At 38.1% G+C, this 20,134-nt stretch overlaps 1 protein-coding gene across 3 annotated transcripts in view; it reads right to left on the reverse strand.

The window, feature by feature from the left end:
* MMADHC (metabolism of cobalamin associated D) overlaps nucleotides 1-17,783 on the reverse strand; it is a 32,517-nt gene extending 14,734 nt beyond the window's left edge. The window contains exons 1-3 of one of the 3 annotated variants that reach the window (XM_046019048.1): nucleotides 17,688-17,783; nucleotides 17,103-17,160; nucleotides 12,193-12,337 (exon numbers count right to left, since the gene is read on the reverse strand). In XM_046019048.1, coding sequence (XP_045875004.1) covers nucleotides 12,193-12,337; nucleotides 17,103-17,111 — 154 coding nt within the window. In that variant the 5' untranslated portion in view covers nucleotides 17,112-17,160; nucleotides 17,688-17,783. The other 2 variants (XM_046019047.1, XM_046019049.1) reach the window with 2 other exon arrangements.
* Between the last annotated feature and the right edge of the window lie 2,351 nt (nucleotides 17,784-20,134).

Here is a 20,134-nt window from a genome sequence, read left to right on the forward strand (position 1 = left end):
AACAGCTTAGAATTCATGAAAACAGAATCAGGGAAATATGACACCATGAAACATTCCAATGTCAGAATTATTGGGATCCCTGAAGGGTGGAAAAAGAGAGAAGACTAGAAGATAGAGTTAAAGAGATACTGGATGAAAATTTCCCTATCTGGAAAACGAAAAGTGTCCATGTCCTAGAGGCAGAGAGGACACCTCCCAAGATCAACGAGTCTAGAAAGACCTCTGGATAAGTAATTGTGAAATTCACTAATCATAAATTCAGAGGAGGTCTTAAGGACAGCTGGGGGAAGAGATTCCTCAGATACAGAGGAACGACCATCAGAAAAATGTCAGTTTATCCACAGAAACCTGGCAAGCCAGAAAGGGCTGTCAAGACATATTCAGGGCACTAAATGAGAAAAACATGCAGCCGAGAATACTTTATCCAGCAAGGTTTCCAAGACCAGCAAGGTTTAAAAGATTATGTGACCACCAAGCTGGCACTATAAGACATATTGAGGGGGGGGGTTCTATAAAAGAAGAAAGAGCCCAAGAGTGACAAAGAACAGAAATTTAAGGAGACAATCTATAGAAACAGGGACATCCCAGGCAACATGAGGTCAATAAAAACTTCTTTCAATAATTACTCTCAACATAAACAGCCTAAATGCTCTCATAAAACAGCACAGGGATGCAGACTGGCTAAAGCAACAGGACCCATTCATATGCTGTCTTCAAGAGACACATTTTGAACCTGAAGATACATCTAGACCGAAAGTGAAGGGTGGAGAAAAATTTTTCATGCCCATGGGCCTCAGAATAAAGCTGGGGTAGCAATTCTCATATCAGATAAATTAGATTTTAAGCTAAAGACTGTAGGCAGAGTACAGAAGGACACTACACCATTCTTAAAGGGTCAATCCATGAAGAAGATCTAACAATTATTAATGCCCCCAACATGGGAGCAGCCAACTACATAAGCCAACTGTTAAACAAAATAAAGAGTCATATTGATATGAATACATTAATAGTAAGGGATCTTAACACGCCACTCTCAGCAACAGACAGATTAAGCAGAAACTCCAAGAAACAAGAGCTTTACATGACACAGTGGACCAGATGGACCTCACAGATATATACAGAACATTCCAACCTAAAACAACAGAATACTCATTCTTCTCGAGCACACATGGAACTTTCTCCAGAACAGACAACATACTGGGTCCAAATCAGGGCTCAACCGACACCAAAAGAATGAGATTATTCCCTACATGTTCTCAAAATACAATGCTTTGAAACTGAAACTCAACCACAAAAAAAGTCTGGAGGGAATTGAAACACTTGGAAGCTGAAGACCAACCTGCTTAAGAATGTTTGGATCAGGGGCGCCTGGGTGGCTCAGTGGGTTAAGCCACTGCCTTCGGCTCAGGTCATGATCTCAGGGTCCTGGGATCGAGTCCCGCATCGGGCTCTCTGCTCAGCAGGGAGCCTGCTTCCCTCTCTCTCTGCCTAATTGTGATTTCTCTCTGTCAAATAAATAAATAAAATCTTTAAAAAAAAAAAATTAAAAAAAAAAAAAAAAAAGAATGTTTGGATCAACCAGGAAATCACAGAAGAACTTAAATAATTTATGGAAACCAATGAGAATGAAGACACATCAGTCCAAAACCTATGGGATACAGCAAAGGCAGTCCTAAGAGGGAAATACTTAGCCATCCAAGCCTCTCTCAAAAAAATTTAAAAATCCCAAATATACTAGCTCTCTTTACACCTTAAAGAACAGAAAATCAACAATAAATTAGGCTAACTCCAAGCACAAGAAGGGAAATAACCAAGATTAGAATAGAGATCAATGAGATAGAAACTAGAAATACAGTAGAACACAGCAACAAAACCAGAAGCTGATTCTTTGAAAGGATCAATAAGATCAATAAAACACTGGCCAAACTAATCCAAAGGAAGACAGAGGACCCAAATTAATAAAATTGTGAATGAAAAGGAAGAGATCATGACTAACATTAAGGAAATAGAAACAATCATCAGAAATTATTATCAACAGTTATATGCCAGTAAGTTAAGCAACCTAGAAGAAATGGATGCCCTCCTGGGAACCTATAAACTTCCAAGACTGAAACAGGAAGAAATTGACAACCTGAACAGACCAGTATCTAGTAACAAGATTAAAGCAGTCATCAAAAACCTCCCCAAAACCAAGAGGCCAGAACCTGATGGATTCCCTGGGGAATTCTATCAAACATTCAAAGAAGAAATGACACCTATTCTCCTGAAGCAGTTTCAAAAAATAGAAACAGAAGGAAAACTAACAGACTCTTTCTAGGAAGCCAGCATTACCTTGATCCGCAAACCAGGCAAAGACCCCATCAAAAAGGAGAATTTCAGACCAATATCCCTGATGAGTATGGATGCCCAGATTCTCAACAAGATCCTAGTTAACAGGATCCAACAGTACATTAAAAAGATTATTCACCAGGACCAGGTGGGATTTATTCCTGGAATGTAGGGGTGGTTCAACATTTGCTAATCAATCAATGTGAGAGAATAAATCAATAAGAGAAGAGAGAAGAACAACGTGGTCCTCTCAACTGATGCAGAAAAAGCATTTGACAAGATACAGCATCCATTCCTGATTAAAATTCTTCAAAGTATAGAGATAGAGGGAACATTCCTCAACTTCATGAAAATCTATCTATGAAGAACCCACAGCAAATATTCTCCATGGGGAAAAGCTGACAGCCTTCCCACTGAGATCAGGAACATGACAAGGATGCCTACTCTCACCACTGTTGTTCAACATGGTTCTGGAGGTCCTGGCAACAGTGATCAGACAACAAAAAGAAATAAAAGTTATTCAAATTGGCAAAGAAGAAGTCAAACTCTCTTTGCAGATGACATGATACTTTATATGGAAAACCCAAAAGACTCCACCCCCAAACAACTAGAACTCATACAGCAATTCAGTAATGTGGCAGGATACAAAATGAATGTACAGAAATCAGTTGCTTTCTTATACAGTAACAATGAAAATATAGGAAGGGAAATTAGGACATCAATTCCATTTACTATAGCACCAAGAACCATAAGATACTTGGGAATAAACCTAACCAAAGAGGTAAAGGATCCATACTTGAGGAACTACAGAACACTGATGAAAGAAATGGAAGAAGACACAAAAACATGGAAAAGCATTCCATGTTCATGGATCAGAAGAACATACATTGTCAAAATGTCTATACTGCCTAGAGCAATCTATACTTTCAATGCCATCGCAATCAAAATTCCACCAGCATTTTTCAAAGAGCTGGAACAAACAATCCTAAAATTTGTACAGAACTAGAAGAGATCCTGAATTGCTAAGGAAATGTTGAAAAAGAGAAACAAAGCTGGGGGCATCACGTTGCCTGATTTCAAGCTATATTACAAAGCTGTGATCACTAAGACAGCATGGTACTGGCAGAAAAACAGACACAAAGGTCAATGGAACAGAACAGAGAGCCCAGATATGGACCCTCAACTCTATGGTCAAATAATCTTTGACAAAGCAGGAAAAAGTATCCAGTGGAAAAAAGATAGTCTCTTCAATAAATGGTGCTGGGAAAACTGGACCACTATGTATAGAAGAATGAAGCTCGACCATTCTCTTACACCATACACAAAGATAAACTTGAAATGGATAAAAGACCTCAATGTGAGGCAGAAATCTATTAAAATCGTAGAGGAGAACATAGGCAGTAACTTCTTCGGCATCGGCAACAGCAACTTCTTTCAAGACATGTCTCCAAAGGCAAAGCAAACAAAAGCGAAAATGAACTTTTGGGACTTCATCAAGATCAAAAGCTTCTGCACAGCAAAGGAAACAGTCAACAAAACAATGAGGCAACCCACGGAATGGGAGACGATATTCGCAAATGACATATAGACAAAGGGCTGATATCTAAGATCTATAAAAAACTCCTCAAACTCAACACCCCAAAAAGACCACAATCATGTCAAAAAATGCGCTGATGACATGAACAGACACTTCTCCAAAGAACACATACAAATGGCTAACAGACACATGAAAAAATGTTTATCATCATTACCCATCAAGGAAATTGAAATCAGAGCCACACTGAGATACCACCTTACATCAGTTAGAATGGCCAAAATTAACAAGACAGGAAACAGCAAGAGTTGGAGGGGACGTGGAGAAAGGGGTACCCTCTTATACTGTTGGTGGGAATGCAAGTTGGTGCAGCCACTTTGGAAAACAGGGTGGAGGTTCCTTAAGAAATTAAAAATAGAGCTACCCTGTGACCCTGCAATTCCACTACTGGGTATTTACCCCAAAGATACAGATGTAGTGAAAAGAAGGGCCATCTGTACCCCAATGTTCATAGCAGCAATGGCCACAGTCGCCAACGTGTGGAAAAAGGCAAGATGCCCTTCAAGAGACGAATAGATAAAGAAGATATGGTCCATATATACAATGGAGTATTATGCCTCCATCAGAAACAATAAATACCCAACTTTTTTATCAACATGGATGGAACTGGAGATTATGCTGAGTGAAATAAGAGAAGCAAAGAAAGTCGATTATCATATGGTTTCATTTACCTGTGGAGCATAAGGAATAACATGGAGGACATTAGGAGAAGGAAACGAAAAGTGAATTGGGATAACTGGAGGGAGAGATGAACCATGAGAGACTGTGGACTCTGAGGAACAAAGCAAGGGTTTTACAGGGGTGAGGGTACAGTGATGTGTGAGCCTGGTGGTTGATATTAAGGAGGGCACGTATTGCATGGAGCACTGGGTGTTATACGTAAACAACGAATCTTGGAACACTACATCAAAAACTAATGATGACTAACATAATAAAAAATACAAAAGAAAGAATGAATGAATGAATGAATGAAACCCACTGATTTTCTGTACTCCAGGGGAGGGGACCTGATGGAGCTGGTAGTGAGACAATAAAGATTTTCAGCCCCATTGGAAATAGTGCCCACAGACTTCCTCATCAGAGCTTGCAGGAGTAAGAGTCAGCTTATCTTTTGTTCTCTCACACTGCAGTTCTAATAATCTGCTATTGGATCAAGTACAGTATTCATTTCCATTTGGTTCTAGGAAATCAGGTGGCTCATAATATTTTCATGCTCATTTTTAAAGTTCCAACCTGCTTTAGGCTTCTGAAAATCTCAAACATCATGCCATGAAATACTGAATTCAGGTATCTTGACATGATCGCGAAATCAAAGAATTGTGTAGCATTGTGGCTTTAAAAAAAAAAACAAAAAACAAGGGTTTTGCACAACACTTGGGTTTGGATCTTAGTTCTGCCGTTCGTAAGTTTTCCATTCTTGGACAAGTTACTTTCTGTCTGTAATAACACTGATCTAATGGGAGCACTGTTAGGTTTAGAGGAAATGACATACATGAGTTATTTGTTAAGTTTCTTACGAAGAAGGTCTGTAAATTTTAGCTGCTATTATCTGATTTCTAAAGATGTACACTTTTGTGGACATAGAAGCAGTAAAAATTATCCCCCAAATGGAGTTCCCTAAAAATGTAATACAACCACTTCAAGGGATGTGTGACAGAGTATTTTAGTACTTAACCTAATTGCAACTTTGGAGAGGGAAGTATCATACCATCACACACAATTCAGGACATCCAAAACAAACAAGCGAATTACTCCCACCAGCCATTAATACACAGATAGCGTGTTAACGGAGGTATTCATGGAATTCACTGCTTTAGATTTATTCAGCCATTACATGCCCAGAGACATTCGTCAGAAAATGTTGACTGCTCTTTTAAATAGTTTTCCTTTAGTTAGGTGGGCAGTACTTCTGAATCCAACACACAAATGCTGGATCCAAAAGAATTCTACGTCAAATATTTAAAAAGATCTACACATACACTGACTTTAAGAAAAACAGAGATTTGAAAAGTGTATTTATAGGGACAGATGCTGTGTGTTTGTGTAGCCAAGTCTTAAAAAGTCCTAACTGAGGCAAAATAAATCCCTTTGGGGAGATTTTGCTAGGTCATTGTGAAGGTTGGACCCTTTGTTCAGGTCTATTGTGATGACTGTATTTGTAAGTCAGTAAGGGTAGAATTCTGCACAGACTTTTTCTGTTGAAATTTACATAAGTATCTCATTTAATATTGACAAAAACTGCATGGGGTAAGTAATCCTATCTCCAATTCATGAGGAGGAAATCAAACTCAGAAAAAAAAAATTAAGGACACAGTTTTTAAGTAATGGGCTAGGATCCCAAACCCAGGTTTTTTTCATATGAAAGTTCCCTTCTTTCATATACATTGCCTTATGAAAATTACTGGCCAAGCTTCTTACTTTTGGCAATAGCTTTTGTATTAAAATACACAGGAAGGAAGGGCTGCTGCTGATGGGAAGTGATTTAAATGTCCTTTGAAGTGATTTCAGGGGTGATCATTTTTAGGTATTTTTTAGGTCATAAATGGAATGACATGATGGTATAAGAATATATGGCAGGTTGTTGAGAGTATGTTCTGCTGCCTTTGGAAACTGCAAGTTCCAGATGCCACTGAGTTCTGGTTTTAGAAGATCACTATTTTCAGACCCACTAATAAAATGTAGATGAAAGTAAAATTCTTAATATTGCAACCCCCAGAATGATTCCTAAATAGTGGAAGATCATTATCATATATAATTTATATCTTGTTCAACACAGGCAAATACTTTCACGGTTTAGTGAAGATCCAGAATATTATAAATACCTTAACAAGAATTTTGCGATTTACAAATTGATCATATGAATGAATCAGAAAGAAATGCATTGATGGTAGTCTTGATAGGTCTGGACGGTTCTGGTTGCTCTAAAAAAAATTACCGCAATTTATGTGCATGTATCCAAACATATGCACAAATTTGATTTCTTACTGATATTATTATTTAAAAATATTTGGATGGTTAGAGTTACCATGAGATTCTTTTAATCTGTTATAATTCTATGTGTCTTTATCATATTTTAGCTAGATTTCAAACTAGACTTTTAAAGTTTGAAAGCAGAAACCCTCTTCTTTTAAGTTAGATAATCATCTCTACATTGAAAAAATATATTTCAAGTTTTTTTTTTTTTCCATGCCATGGGCCTCCTTTCAGAAGAATGCTTTTAAATGCATAAAGTACATATATTAAAAAGTTGATTAATCATTTTTTATGCATATATCAAAACATTTTTGGAAGTTGTGATAGAATATATGTGCTTGTTATAATGTTTAGTATTACAAGATCTGTAATTCATTCTGAAACACTGACAGTATAAACGGTATTGATGTATTGGCAACACTTAAGAGTGTCCCCAACTTATGGTGATTCACCTTAGGATTTTGGACTTTACTATGGTTCAAGAGCGACATGCATTCAGTAGAGACCACACTTCAGTGATTTTGAATTTGGAGCTTTTCCCTGCCCTAGGGATAGGCAGTACAATCCTCTCTCATGATGCTGGGCAGTAGCAGTGAGCCCCAGCTGCCATATGGCCACTTGATCTTGAGGACAAACAACCGATCCACTTACAACTACTCTGTACCCATACAGCCATTCTGTGCTTCACTTTCAGCACAGCATTCAAGCCATCACATGACATACACAACACTTCATTATACAACAGGTTCTGTGGGAAGATGATTTTGCCCAGCTGTGGGAAAATATAAGTGTTCAGAGACAGTTAAGGTAGGTGAGGCTAAGCTATGAAGTTCAGCAGGTTAGGTGTATTAAGTACACTCTCACTTTATGCTACGTTCAACTCGTTCAACTATGTTCAATGCATTTATCTGGACATAATGCCATCATAAGTCAAGGAACATCTTTAATGTGATAGGAAAAGATCTGTTCTCTGTTGGTGACAAGTCCCAGGAACTGCTAATCACACTGGATGTGTTGCCTATATCCACAATGAAAAGACATACTAAATTTCAGCGGAATGTTAGTGAAAAGATAAATGTAATTTTTTCCACCCAAATTCATCCTAGCTGTTGTCTAAATTCTGCAGATAGAAGGGGAAGAGGGTGTGAAACCAGCACTCCAGCTCCTTAAAAGCTTTGGCCCAGAGTTGGCATACACACCACCGCCACCCCCAACATTTCCTTTGGCAAGAATTAGTCACATGGTCCAATCTGGGCATCACTTCCGGGTAACAACTCTATACAGGGGAGTGGAGAGCACAAAATTTGGGTGGGCAGTTAACTGTAGCTACCACAAGTTTTCTCTTAAAGCCTTTGCATGGTAGAGCTGGGGGAAGTTTTTCTAATACTGTACCACCCTTCACATTCCTAGATGAACCCTACTTGGTTTTGGTGGGTGGTAGTTTTTCTAAATTGCCAAGCTGCAGGAGAGGAAAAACAAACAAAAGCAACTGGCAGGTCTTGCTCTGCAAATGGAAGCACCTTAGCTGCAAACCTGAGTCATCTCAGAACTGTCCTCTTTCCTCCACAAAGGTCATCTATCAGCTGCTGCTCCCTAGTTCTATCTCCTGAGTACTACTTAAATCCGACTGCCCCTGCCACAGCCTCACTTCAGAGCCTCGTCAGTTCTTTCCTGGATGACGTCTACAATAGCCCTCTGACTGAACATTCAATCTACAGCTTTGTCCTTCTTCCAGGGCCATCTTCTCTACCAAGGTTCTCAAATTTTGAAAACTTCATACCTCTCTAAGTAAACCATCCGAACACACATCTCCAGACACGCACTTGGACTTCTTTATAAGTCATGTATGCTTACCCTTTCACCATCACGTTTGTCCTAAAATGCTATGATTTTAAAATGGAGAGATTAAAATATATATAGAAATAGGAGTTTTAACATGATCTTCTCTACTCAGTGGATTACTTGATACACACCTGTATCAGTCTGGGTTCTGTCAGGTCTCTTAAGACGCTACAATATTACAGGACTGAGGGGTTAACAGAAGAATTACAGCTCACCTGGATGAGGCAGAAAGCTGGGAAGTGAAGGTCTGTCTGCAAAGGCGTATCAGAGGGATGGAGAAATGGTCACTGTCTCAATTGGAAGCATAAAACCTGGGGTTTTATGAGGAGCAATGGGTCTGACCACAACGAGCCCTGTGAAATGGAGGCATAGGGCTTCCGTAAACACTTATACAGAACTGTCCCCGTGACTCCCACAACCTTCTGAGTATAATGGCTTGTGTTTCACCTGGCCCTGCTAAATCTCCACAAGCTCCTCTTATCACAGAACTAATGCATAACTACTGGGAAGGCAATTAAAGGGAAATCTGCTTCCCAGCCTTAGGAGAGATGACACGTGGTGGTACCAGTTGACAACAATCATTCTTATACAGCATACTTGGAACATGGCCACCTTGCCGGATGGGGATGGATAGTCCTATCTGGACTGAGTGCGATTTTTCTGAAACACACCACATTTTGTCTTACCCCAAATCCTTCCGTAGCTTTCTTTTGCCTCCAGTTTTTTGTTTTTTCTTCTAGTAGTTTTTTTAACCATTTTAGCCTTGCAAACTTTTATTTGCATACTTATATGACTGCATAAACAAATAAAATGTATAAACAAAATATAATATAAACAAATAAAATATAATTCTTATTGCAAGCACTGGTTGAATAGTGGGAGGATGTTGGAAGCCTCTTCTATACCCTTATTGTCCTTCACAGTTTCCCCTTCTAGGGAAATATCCAGAGCCTCACAGAATTTCTTTAGAAGTCACCACCCTAAATGGTGACATCCAAAGTCATCAGCATGGTGCATAAGACGCTCTGTGGTCATCAGCCTCCTGTCTACCTTTCAGTTCATCTTCTAATAGCCTTCAGGCCACCCTGCATGGCCGCATTCCCAATATAATTAGTCTTATCTTAAAGCTTTCCCTTGGCATTTCTGCTGTCCTTTACCTGGAATGCTTCTCTACCTTGTCTGTCAGGTATATTTGTATTCACAAATCATCACTACCTCCAGATCACTTTTTCTGACCCAAACAATTTTCTCCATCTGAGTACAACATGTAACACAAAGGAGGGCTCCAGAGAGCTTAATGTCATGAGTGGAGCTACCTCCGAAAATGCTCCCTAAAATATATAATAATATCTCCTATCTTACTCTTCATTTCTCAATTGGTGAGTAATTCGAATCACACATATATAGTGTACAACTTCATTTTTGGTGTTGTTTTAACACTATTTAGTTTAACCTCTGCTTGTGTGTGTGTGTGTGTGTGTGTGTGTGTGTGTGTGTGTGATTTTGTCAAAATGAAGACCTTTTTAAAAGTTTCTCATTGTGAGATATCTTACTTTTGGAGAAAATTGAAAATCATTACAAAAATCACAAAACAAGCATTCTGTAAGTCTGACATTAATAAATTCATACTACAGCATTCTCACACCAGTTAGCATTTCTAGAATTAAAATTAAAAACAGTAAAGCATTGGAGAGGATATCGAGAAAAGGGAACCTTGCACTCTACTCTGTTGGTTCGGAATGTAAACTGGTGGAACCACCAGGGAAAACAGTATGGGAATTCTTCAAAAAATTAAAAAGAAATACCAGACAATCCAGGAATTCCACTGTTAGGTATTTACCCAACAAAAATAGTCATGGTAATTCAAAAGATATATGTAGCTCTATGTTTACTGCACCATTATTTACAACGGCCAAGATATGGAAGCAACCTGTTTACTAACAAATGATGAATAAAGAACATATGTGTGCACTGTATAGACACACACAATGAAATATTACTCAGCCATAAAGAAAGAATGAAATCTTGCTCTTTGCAGCAACATAGATGGGCCTGGAAGATATTATGATCAGAGAAATCTGTCAGAACAAACACTAAGTGATTTCATTTATATGTGAAATATAACAAACAACCAAAGAAATAAGCAAAAGCCAGAAGATATTAATAGATACAGATCAAACTGGTAGTTGCCAGAGGGAAGAGGCATTGGGAGACAGCGTGATGTTGATTAAATGGTATAAACTTTCAGGTATAAAATAAGTATGTAATGGGGATTAAAAGTACAGCACAGGGAATACAGTCAGTGACACTGCAGTAAAGTTGTATAGTGACACATGTAACTACACTTATGGTGAGCACTGTGTAATGTATAAAATTAATGAATTATTATGTTGTACACTTGAAACTAATGTAACACAGTCAACTATATATGCTTCAGTAACACAGCCAGTAATTTCCTGGACACAGGCTATGGAAACATTTTTCCAGATAATATTTGTTCTCTGCAAGACAAAGAAAAGCAAAATTAAACTACTGAGACTATACTGAAATAAAACGTCTTTGCACAGTTAAGGAAACAACCAACAACAACAAAAGGCAACCTACTGAATGGGAAAATATATTTGCAAATGCTGTATCTGATAAGGGGTTAATATCCAAAGTAGATAAAGAACTTAAACAACTCAACACCAAACCAAATCAGAAACCTATTGAAAAGATGGGCAGAGGGCATCAGCAAACATATCTCTAAGGAAGACATACAGTTAGTTGGTGGGCACATGAAAAAATGCTCAATATCACTAATCATCAAGGAAAGGCAAATCAAAACCACAATGAAGTATCACCTTATACCTGTCAGAATAGCTAAAACAAATACAAGTATTTGTACAAGAAATAACAAGTATTGGCAAAGACGTGGAGATAAAGAAACTCTTGTGTACTGTTCGTGGGAATGCAAACTGTACAAACACTGTGCAAAACAGTATCAAGATTTCTTAAAAAATTAAAAGATAAAGTTAGCAAATGATCCAATAACTGCAATACTGGGTATTTACCTAAAGAAAATGAAAACACACACAAAAAGATATACACATCCCTGTATTTAACACAGCATAATTTAGAATAGTCAAGATATAGAAGTAATCCAAATATCCATCCACAGATGAATGGATAAAGATGTGGTATATATACACAATGGAGTATTACTCAGCCATAAAAAATATTGAAATCTTGCTATGTGTAGTAACATGGATGAATGTACAGGGTATAATAGTAAGTGAAATGATTTAGTCAGAGAAAGACAAATACCATATGATTACATTCATATAGAGTTTAGGAAAAAAAGAAAAAAAGGACAAACAAAAGCAGTCTTTAATACAGAGAATAAACTTGTAGTTGCCAGAAGAGAGGTGGGTGTTTGCAACAAGTATAAGTAAATCATAATAATGTTTACTTACATATATCTGGAGGTGCAGGGGCCACATGAGACTCGTCAGAACCTGAAGATCCTGCAGTTGAAAAGGCTTTGGGATTGACAACCCTTTTAACTAAAGAGCAAAATCCTGGGAGATAGGAAACCAGTCTGGCTCTATTACAGAGCACCTAAGAGTAACACAAAAATTAACGTTATTTGTTCTGGATATATGTGTTATACTTACATAGACAGTATCTGGCAAATCCTCACTCTGCAATGTATCTTTCAAAACAAATCTTACTCTATTATTGATCAACTACCATACAACAAGCATTATGTATATAATTTTAAAAACAAAACAAAAAAACAAAGAATAATTTACTTTGTGTAAAAGTATATGGCCTTTCCAATAAAGGCTAGAATCAAGAGTGCCACACAAGAGAGAACAGGAACCTCTAAAAGTTGCCCTATTTGGAACAACACTAAAAAGGTAGTATAAATAAATTTTTCTATTATTAAGGAAACTTCAACACCTTTAGTACACAGCTTTGTGCTACATTTTTTGCTCCTTTGTTCATTTCCTGGACTCTGAGGTCAGTTACAACAGGTGACTGTGTAAATGTCTTTCATGCATAAACATCTAGCAAAATACTTGGGTCAAAAATAATTTGTTCTTTTATTATTTTTTAAAGATATTTTTATTTATTTGAGAGAGAACGTGGGCGCGCGCGCGCGCACACACACACACACACACACACACACACACACACACAGGAACACAGAGGGGGAGGTGCAGAGGAAAAGGAATGAATCTCCAGCAGACTCCCCACACATAGCTGGATGCAGGGCTTGATCTCAAGACCCTGAGATCATGACCTGAATGGTAACCAAGAGTCTGATGCTTTACTGACTGCCCTGCATCAGAATGCAGGGGTTGGCAAAGTATAGTTGAATACACCCTGCTATTTTAGTAAATAAAGTTTTATTCTAACATTGCCATACCTATTTATTTATGTACTGTCTGTGGCTGCTTTCATGCCATAATGGCAGAGTTAAGTAATTACACAGAGACTATATGGTACAGAAAGCCTAAAATATTTACTTATCTGCTCCTTCACATTAAGAAACAAAAATGCCAACTCTTAATTCAGTAGAAAATATGTAAGAACAAATATCATATTATCTGTGAAATGCTATTAAAGGATTTAAATAATTAAGAGATCCTTGAGAGAGAAGGAAAAAGTTTCATAGAGAATATACTAGGTTTTGAAGAAATAGCAGAAATTTGCAGAGGAAAGGGGCATTTCAGTGAGTGACTTTCTGGAACAAACGTACAGTTATAAAAGGTATATTCAAAAGGTGATAAATTCAGTGAGGTTATATATTTAAGGGAGTGCAGTAAAAAACAGGCTTAAAAGTTAAATTGTGGGCAATTATAAAAGGCTTTCCAACTAACACAGTAAAAGTCTTGTTACAAGACAACAAATCAGAATTTTAATCTGGAGGCAGGGAAGAATAGAGGGGCAGAATGTTTTTAGGAATGTACCACTTAGGGCAGGATGGACTGGAGGGGGATTAGAGAATGGGGATTGGTGTGGTATGAAAATTAGGTACCAGGATGTTGAAATAGTCTAGCCATTTGATACTTTAGCATCATTCTTTTTCCCTTTCACAAAGTAGTCTAAATTCCAACCCATGTGCTCTGATTTTTATCGTAAGTAAGAGAGAACATTCTAACTTGATTTTCTACCTCTCTGGCATTTCTTACTAACTTTACCACCTTTTCCTTTTCAATTTTTTAGTCACATAAAAATACCTGCAACATTTCCCACATTTCTCTGCCTTCTTTTATACTGCCATTAAGACTTCTTCCACTAAAATGTCCTTTTCCCTCTCCTTCTAGGTCTAGCAAATTTCAACTCTATCTTCAAGACCTGGATAAACAGAACCCTTTTTACGTATCTCTGAAGTACAAGGTCTGTCTCCAGAAAATGGCCACCCGGAAATTTAAGCATCCTTCCTTGGGTCAGGACCCAACATGCTCAAAGAGATAAATGTGATAATTATTACATTTTAACCTACTAGACAAACTTAGACTTTTGGGTGTTTCTATAATTTAAATTTACGTTTACAAATGAAGACATTTACATTTAACAGAATATGGCTCAGGATCTAAAGGCAATATAAAATTTTAAACTCCAAAAGTATTTTGGGCAAGGCCTCAAAATAGTAACAGGCTCAATAGGAGATTATCTGAAAGGGGTGATATTAAATAACAAATACTCAACAGATGTTAGTTACTGTGGGCTAGGTTTTGTGCTAAGTGCTTTACATGCACTGTTTTATTAATTTGCACAAAATACTTCCATATACCATTAAAATTAAAGTATGATTATCAAAATATTATTTTTGATAATAAATTGCTTCACAAGCAAAAAGGAAAAGAAGTATTATCCAAATTATTTTAACAACTTCCCAATATTATTAAGAATTATTTTAGTCCGTGAATGCGAAGGCCACTAGATTCTACTTTAGATTTTTTCCTTGATGGTTTAACAAAAGTTATAATAAAATGTGAGTTTTGTTGCCAATCTAAGAAAACCTAACCACCAAGTTTCAAGTTACTTTATTTATATTTCATTTTAATGGCAAAATAAGCCAGTATCTAATTTGTCCACTGAAAGGAACAGCTGATGACAGTGTTAATGTGTTTCAAGTTTCCCTTTTAACCTACAAGATCCTCAAATTTGTTACTTGGCAGATTTTATAACATTGGGTCAGCTGGTAAATATAACTAAATATGACAGCCAATAAATAATTCAAAAGTTAGTATAGCCAGTTTATTTTAGTATGAGGATAAGTATGATTTTATATATGACTACTACAAACCTAGGATTCTAGACTTGGGAAGATGGTAGATTATCAAATATAATTTTAAAATCTTTATTAGTGTAAATAGAGAAACTGTCTTTTAGACACTATTTTAGGATTAAGTCCTGCTTTTGGTCATGTGAGTAGAATACAGGGTCTATATCAAAGACTTAGAACTGGTTATCTAGGAAATTCATCTATATCCATCAAGGAAATTCATTCATATCCAGCTATAGACATTTTTGTGTAGTCCACACTATTATTAAAAAAAAAATCTGAATTGGTTCTAAACATTGAGAAATTACAGATTTCACACAAAAAGTCCAGATTTTTGGATGTTCTTGAAAACTCAGAAGAGCTGGCAGCACTAGATTCATATTCCCATATGGCATTAGTTAGCAATAAATCACCGTAGCTAAGGAAAGGCTGCTCCTGTTATACCAGAAATGAGAATTTCAGTTTGTCAAAGTTCCCACTGAGGCATCTTGATTTACCTGTCCAGCTTCTGAAGCATGGACATTCATGACTCTTGCTATGTATGCTAATTAAGCAGGTGAAGACACACATACTTGCATATTTCCTGACATTATTTACAATGCATATAAACAAAAAAAATTTAAAGTATATTTGAATATTAAGATTTCATATGAACTTCTAACAGTAAAAGATTTATGAAAGCATCTTTCAAAATACTCACCCCGCTGTTCTAATTCATTTAAATAAAAATAAAGCCAGGTTAAACATTAGCATTCTATTCTAGTTACTTTGAGAGTACCCCAAGCTTCTATTACAACATTCCCTTTCTGGGGTTCTGGCTAAGTAAAAATTCATATTAAAATGGGGTCCAAAACTAGTGGTCTACTTTTATGACTTGACCCTACAGTCACGTCATTAGACTCTTAACACATCATGTTCAATTACACGAACATTATCCTGACTAATTGTTGCCATATTAATCCTCCTAATACAGCTTTGATTAAAAGATCACAACTTGGGGGCACCTGGGTGGCTCAGTGGGTTAAGCCGCTGCCTTCAGCTCAGGTCATGGTCTCGGGGTCCTGGGATCGAGTCCCGCATCGGGCTCTCTCCTCGGCGGGGAGCCTGCTTCCCTCTCTCTCTCTCTCTGCGCCTGCCTCTCTGCCTACTTGTGATCTCTCTCTGTCAAATAGATAAAATCTTAAAAAAAAAACAACAAGTTTAGATCGCCTTTATTAAAAAAAAAAAAGATCACAACTTAAAGAATCAAATCTAAATATTGAGTGCGACATTCAAGCTATTACTCGATTCCAACTCCACAATACAACTTTACTTCCCTCTAATCTCTTTCATGTATCTGACATTGCAGAATGCAGAAATAACTTCTTGATTTTTGAAAGGGAAGATGTCTCTGAATATGTCAGATTCTTCCATTCAAGTCTTCCATTATCTAAATCCTATCATCTTTCAAAACTCAGATTAAATGCTTCTCTGATTAAATGATCTCAAACCCCTTGTTTCTCCTCTTCACAAAGCTTTGAATCTGGATGTACTTTTGTGTAGCTTTTAAGAAATAATTACTTTGCACTTTTATTGTAGTTATTTCATGTACTTCTACTGTCCCCTACTATATGAAGTCCTTACAGTAGGATGAGTCTAAACCGGAGACTTGCAATAAGTCTTTCTTGTCTATGTGAATCATATCTCTTGCTCTCATTTTGTACGATTTGGAAGGTTAGTCGCTTAACTGAAGCTGTTACAAAACCTTCACTTTAGCTAACGAAAGAAAAAATAGTTTCAAAATAGATTCTAAATATTTACTCAAAGGTCTTTTAAAAATATTGAAAGGATGTTGGCACTGAATTTATTTACAAAAATGAATTTGTAGAAACAAGTACACAAGTGTTGTAGATAACCTTTGTGTTCAAAACTACCTTCGAAGCATACCAACATAATTTCACACCCCTTGCTTCCCTTGACAATTTTCATGCAACCCACATCTAAGTACAAGAAACATGCCACCAATGTTACCATAATTAAACCCGTCCCTCCATTTTCTAACAAGTTTCCAAACCACTATACTGCTTAAGAGACTAATTTACTCACAGTGGCCATTTCCAGCGGGGACGGCAGACGCAAATCAGCTTCCCTTTCGTAGTTATTCCTGAGAAAGTACAAAACAAAACAGGCTAGTGTGCGATAAAGCTGTAATAACAGACAACTCGGTTAACTTCCGCTATCTCCTACTATGTGTTGCTCCACCACGACCAAAGTCCAAGCTCCCCCTAAAATCGAAGAAGGCCAGAGTTGGCCTCCAGTCCCTACAGGGCACAGATCCCTGCCCAGAGGCCTTGGGAGTACCCAGCCCTCCCGGTTTGCGCCCCCACCCCTCAGCCCCGGTTCCCGAAAGCAACTCGGACCAGATGAGAGCGGGGAAGGAGGAGCCGAAGGCCTACACATAATTCCGAGGGTCGAAGCGGGTATTTTAACACAAGTCGGAGGGCTTGACCACAGCTCCAAACAAGGGTTCAAACGGAGCTGAAGGTGAGGAAGCGAAAACAGCCTGCAGACGGAGTGACAGGACTAGGGAGACCGACAGGGACCCTGTCGAAATAGGGGCAATACCGAATGCCGTGGCACCAAAAAGACGGCGAATCAGGAGGGGCTAAAGCAGGCGAAAACCATCCGTACCAGTCCCGCCGCCGCCTCCACCTGTCCCACACCCTCACTCTTGGCGCCGTCAAAATGGCGGCGGCGACGGCAGCAGGGGTTGCCGTAGACGCTGGCAGTGACCAGGTTGAAGAAGTTGCTCCCGAAAGCATCGAGGGGAAGGATCGTCGAATTAATGATGCGCACGCGCACAATAGGACCATAGAGCCTACCTTCCATTGGATAGTCGCGGGCAAACATGTAGGAGGAGAAAAGGTGAGATGGGGTGACGTGGAAGGAGGAGGGTTCCTGATCTGGGTTGAGGGCTCGTTCCGTTTCCTTCAATAACTCGTTGGTTCGTTTGCTAGATTCCTCCACCCCAAGGCTTTCTTACTGCCGCCAAGAGATACGATCTTAAGTTCTTTTTATCATAGTTACTAGTTTTTCACGAATCACTGTTTTCGAGCATAGGACACACGTTTTCCTACTTATGTCACAGGCCCTTAATAGGCTCAGTAGGTATTTACCAAACGATTTATTTATAAACATATATCATTTTCATTTATCAATTGTTTTTTAATTAACCGAAGTCCATACTTTATTCATACCAATATTCCTGGGTAGGTAATGTTAGGCAAGTTGGTCTCTGTTTCTTCACCTGTCAAAGGGGAATAATAATAGTGCTTGCTCCACACACTATAAAGATCAAACGAATTTATATATAGCTAACACTTAAAGCATACACATACACACACAGCTCGGAGCTTGGGAGTCACAGAAAGGCTTCTAAGAAAGGACCACTGAGCTGAGAGTTGAAGTTACATGCAACTTTTTTTCACACCTTGGAAATTTCTCTTTGGTTTACTTGTCCCGGTTATATAAGAGGATTTCTGCTTAAATGATGATTGTAAGCTTTTTGAGATCAGGAAGCATATGCTATTCATCTTTGCCACGACAGAAATCATTTGTCAGGTGCAGGTGGGAGATAAAAGGAGTCAGTGATCAACAGTACGGCAGGAAGCTGTCAGGAGTAACTTCATAGCACATATGCTTGTATGTGTTTTGAAAGATGAATGGGTGTTTGCCAGAATGCCAAGAAAAGATGTGGAGGGGTGAGGACACTTCAGGCAAAGGGAGCAGTGTGAACAGGAATCTGAAACACTGTGCACATTTGGGGAGATCTACAAGTAGTCAAGGGAATGAGTTTGGCATGGACAGGGGCCATGATCATAGTCAGTCTTCAGTGCAGTACTAAGATAGATGTAATCTTGGAAGCAACGAGAAGCAACTGGGAAGACTGAAGCAGAGTCGTGGCATTACCAGATTTGTATCTTGGGAAGGTCCTCTGGCTGCCATTTAGAGGATGGGTTGGAAGGGTGTGTGAAAATGACTTCTAAATTTTTGACTTAGGATATTTGGTGAATAGAGTTGCTTTTGTGTTATTGGGAATTCAGTAATATTAGTATCTGTGGAATGTATTCTATGTGGTGGCACTTGGATAAGGATTTGCACCTTATTTGTTTTAATTCTCATAACGATATAGAAAATAGAGCTATTATCCTCATGTTAAATATGAAGGAGAAATGAAAGACGAAAGGGGCTAAGTATATTTCAGAAGCTTCCAGGGCTGGACTTAAATCAAGATCTCTTAGGTTCAAAATAGTGTCCTCTTTCCCACACATATTGTCCTCCAGAAGAACGGATGTTTGGAGAATGATGAAGAGTTTGGTTTGGGATAACTTCAGTTGTAAGATGCTTAAGGGACATTCATGTGGAGTTTCCAATAAGTCATTTGAAAGTAGGCCTATTGCTCAGGAAAGTGGTTTATGTAGGAGACAGAGATTTGAGGGTCCTTGATGTATGGGTAATTATTCAAGCCATGGAAACCCCTTATCCTGAAGTTCAACAATAGGTTTTATGGGAAGGGAGTGTCTGTGACATTTCTGAAATGTACGCACATTTTTGTGTATTTGTAAGTAGATTCATTTTTTTTTCCCATAGGGAGAGGGCATAGCTTCTTCAGATTCTTGAAGAAGTTCATGACTCTGAAAGTTCAAGAACTTCTAGTGTAGAGTACAAAAGAAAACGGGCAAAGTCAGAATACTAGAAGATATTAATTAAAGGGGTAACAGAAGAAAACCTGGCAATGGAAACTGGCAAGTTTCAGTCAGAAAGTAGAAGGAAATCGGAGACAGGATTCTAGACATCAAGAATTACTGTTATTATTGCTCAATATTATTAGATGTTACAAAAAGTTCTTATTGAGGTTCATCTTATTTGATAAATACAGCAACAGTGACTTTTCCAGAGGAATTTCAGTGGAGTGGGGTGTGGGGAGGTGGAATTTTGATAACTGGATATTCAGAGGATGAAACGGAAACTTCTTGAGGACAGAGACTTTACCTGTTTGTTCACTGTATTCTGGGACTTTACTGTATTCCTGCCACAGAGAGGTGATCAATAAATGTTGGCTGAATATGTGAAGTTGA

Source organism: Meles meles, chromosome 9, assembly GCF_922984935.1.
Source record: "Meles meles chromosome 9, mMelMel3.1 paternal haplotype, whole genome shotgun sequence".
NCBI classification, from domain to species: Eukaryota; Metazoa; Chordata; class Mammalia; order Carnivora; family Mustelidae; genus Meles; species Meles meles.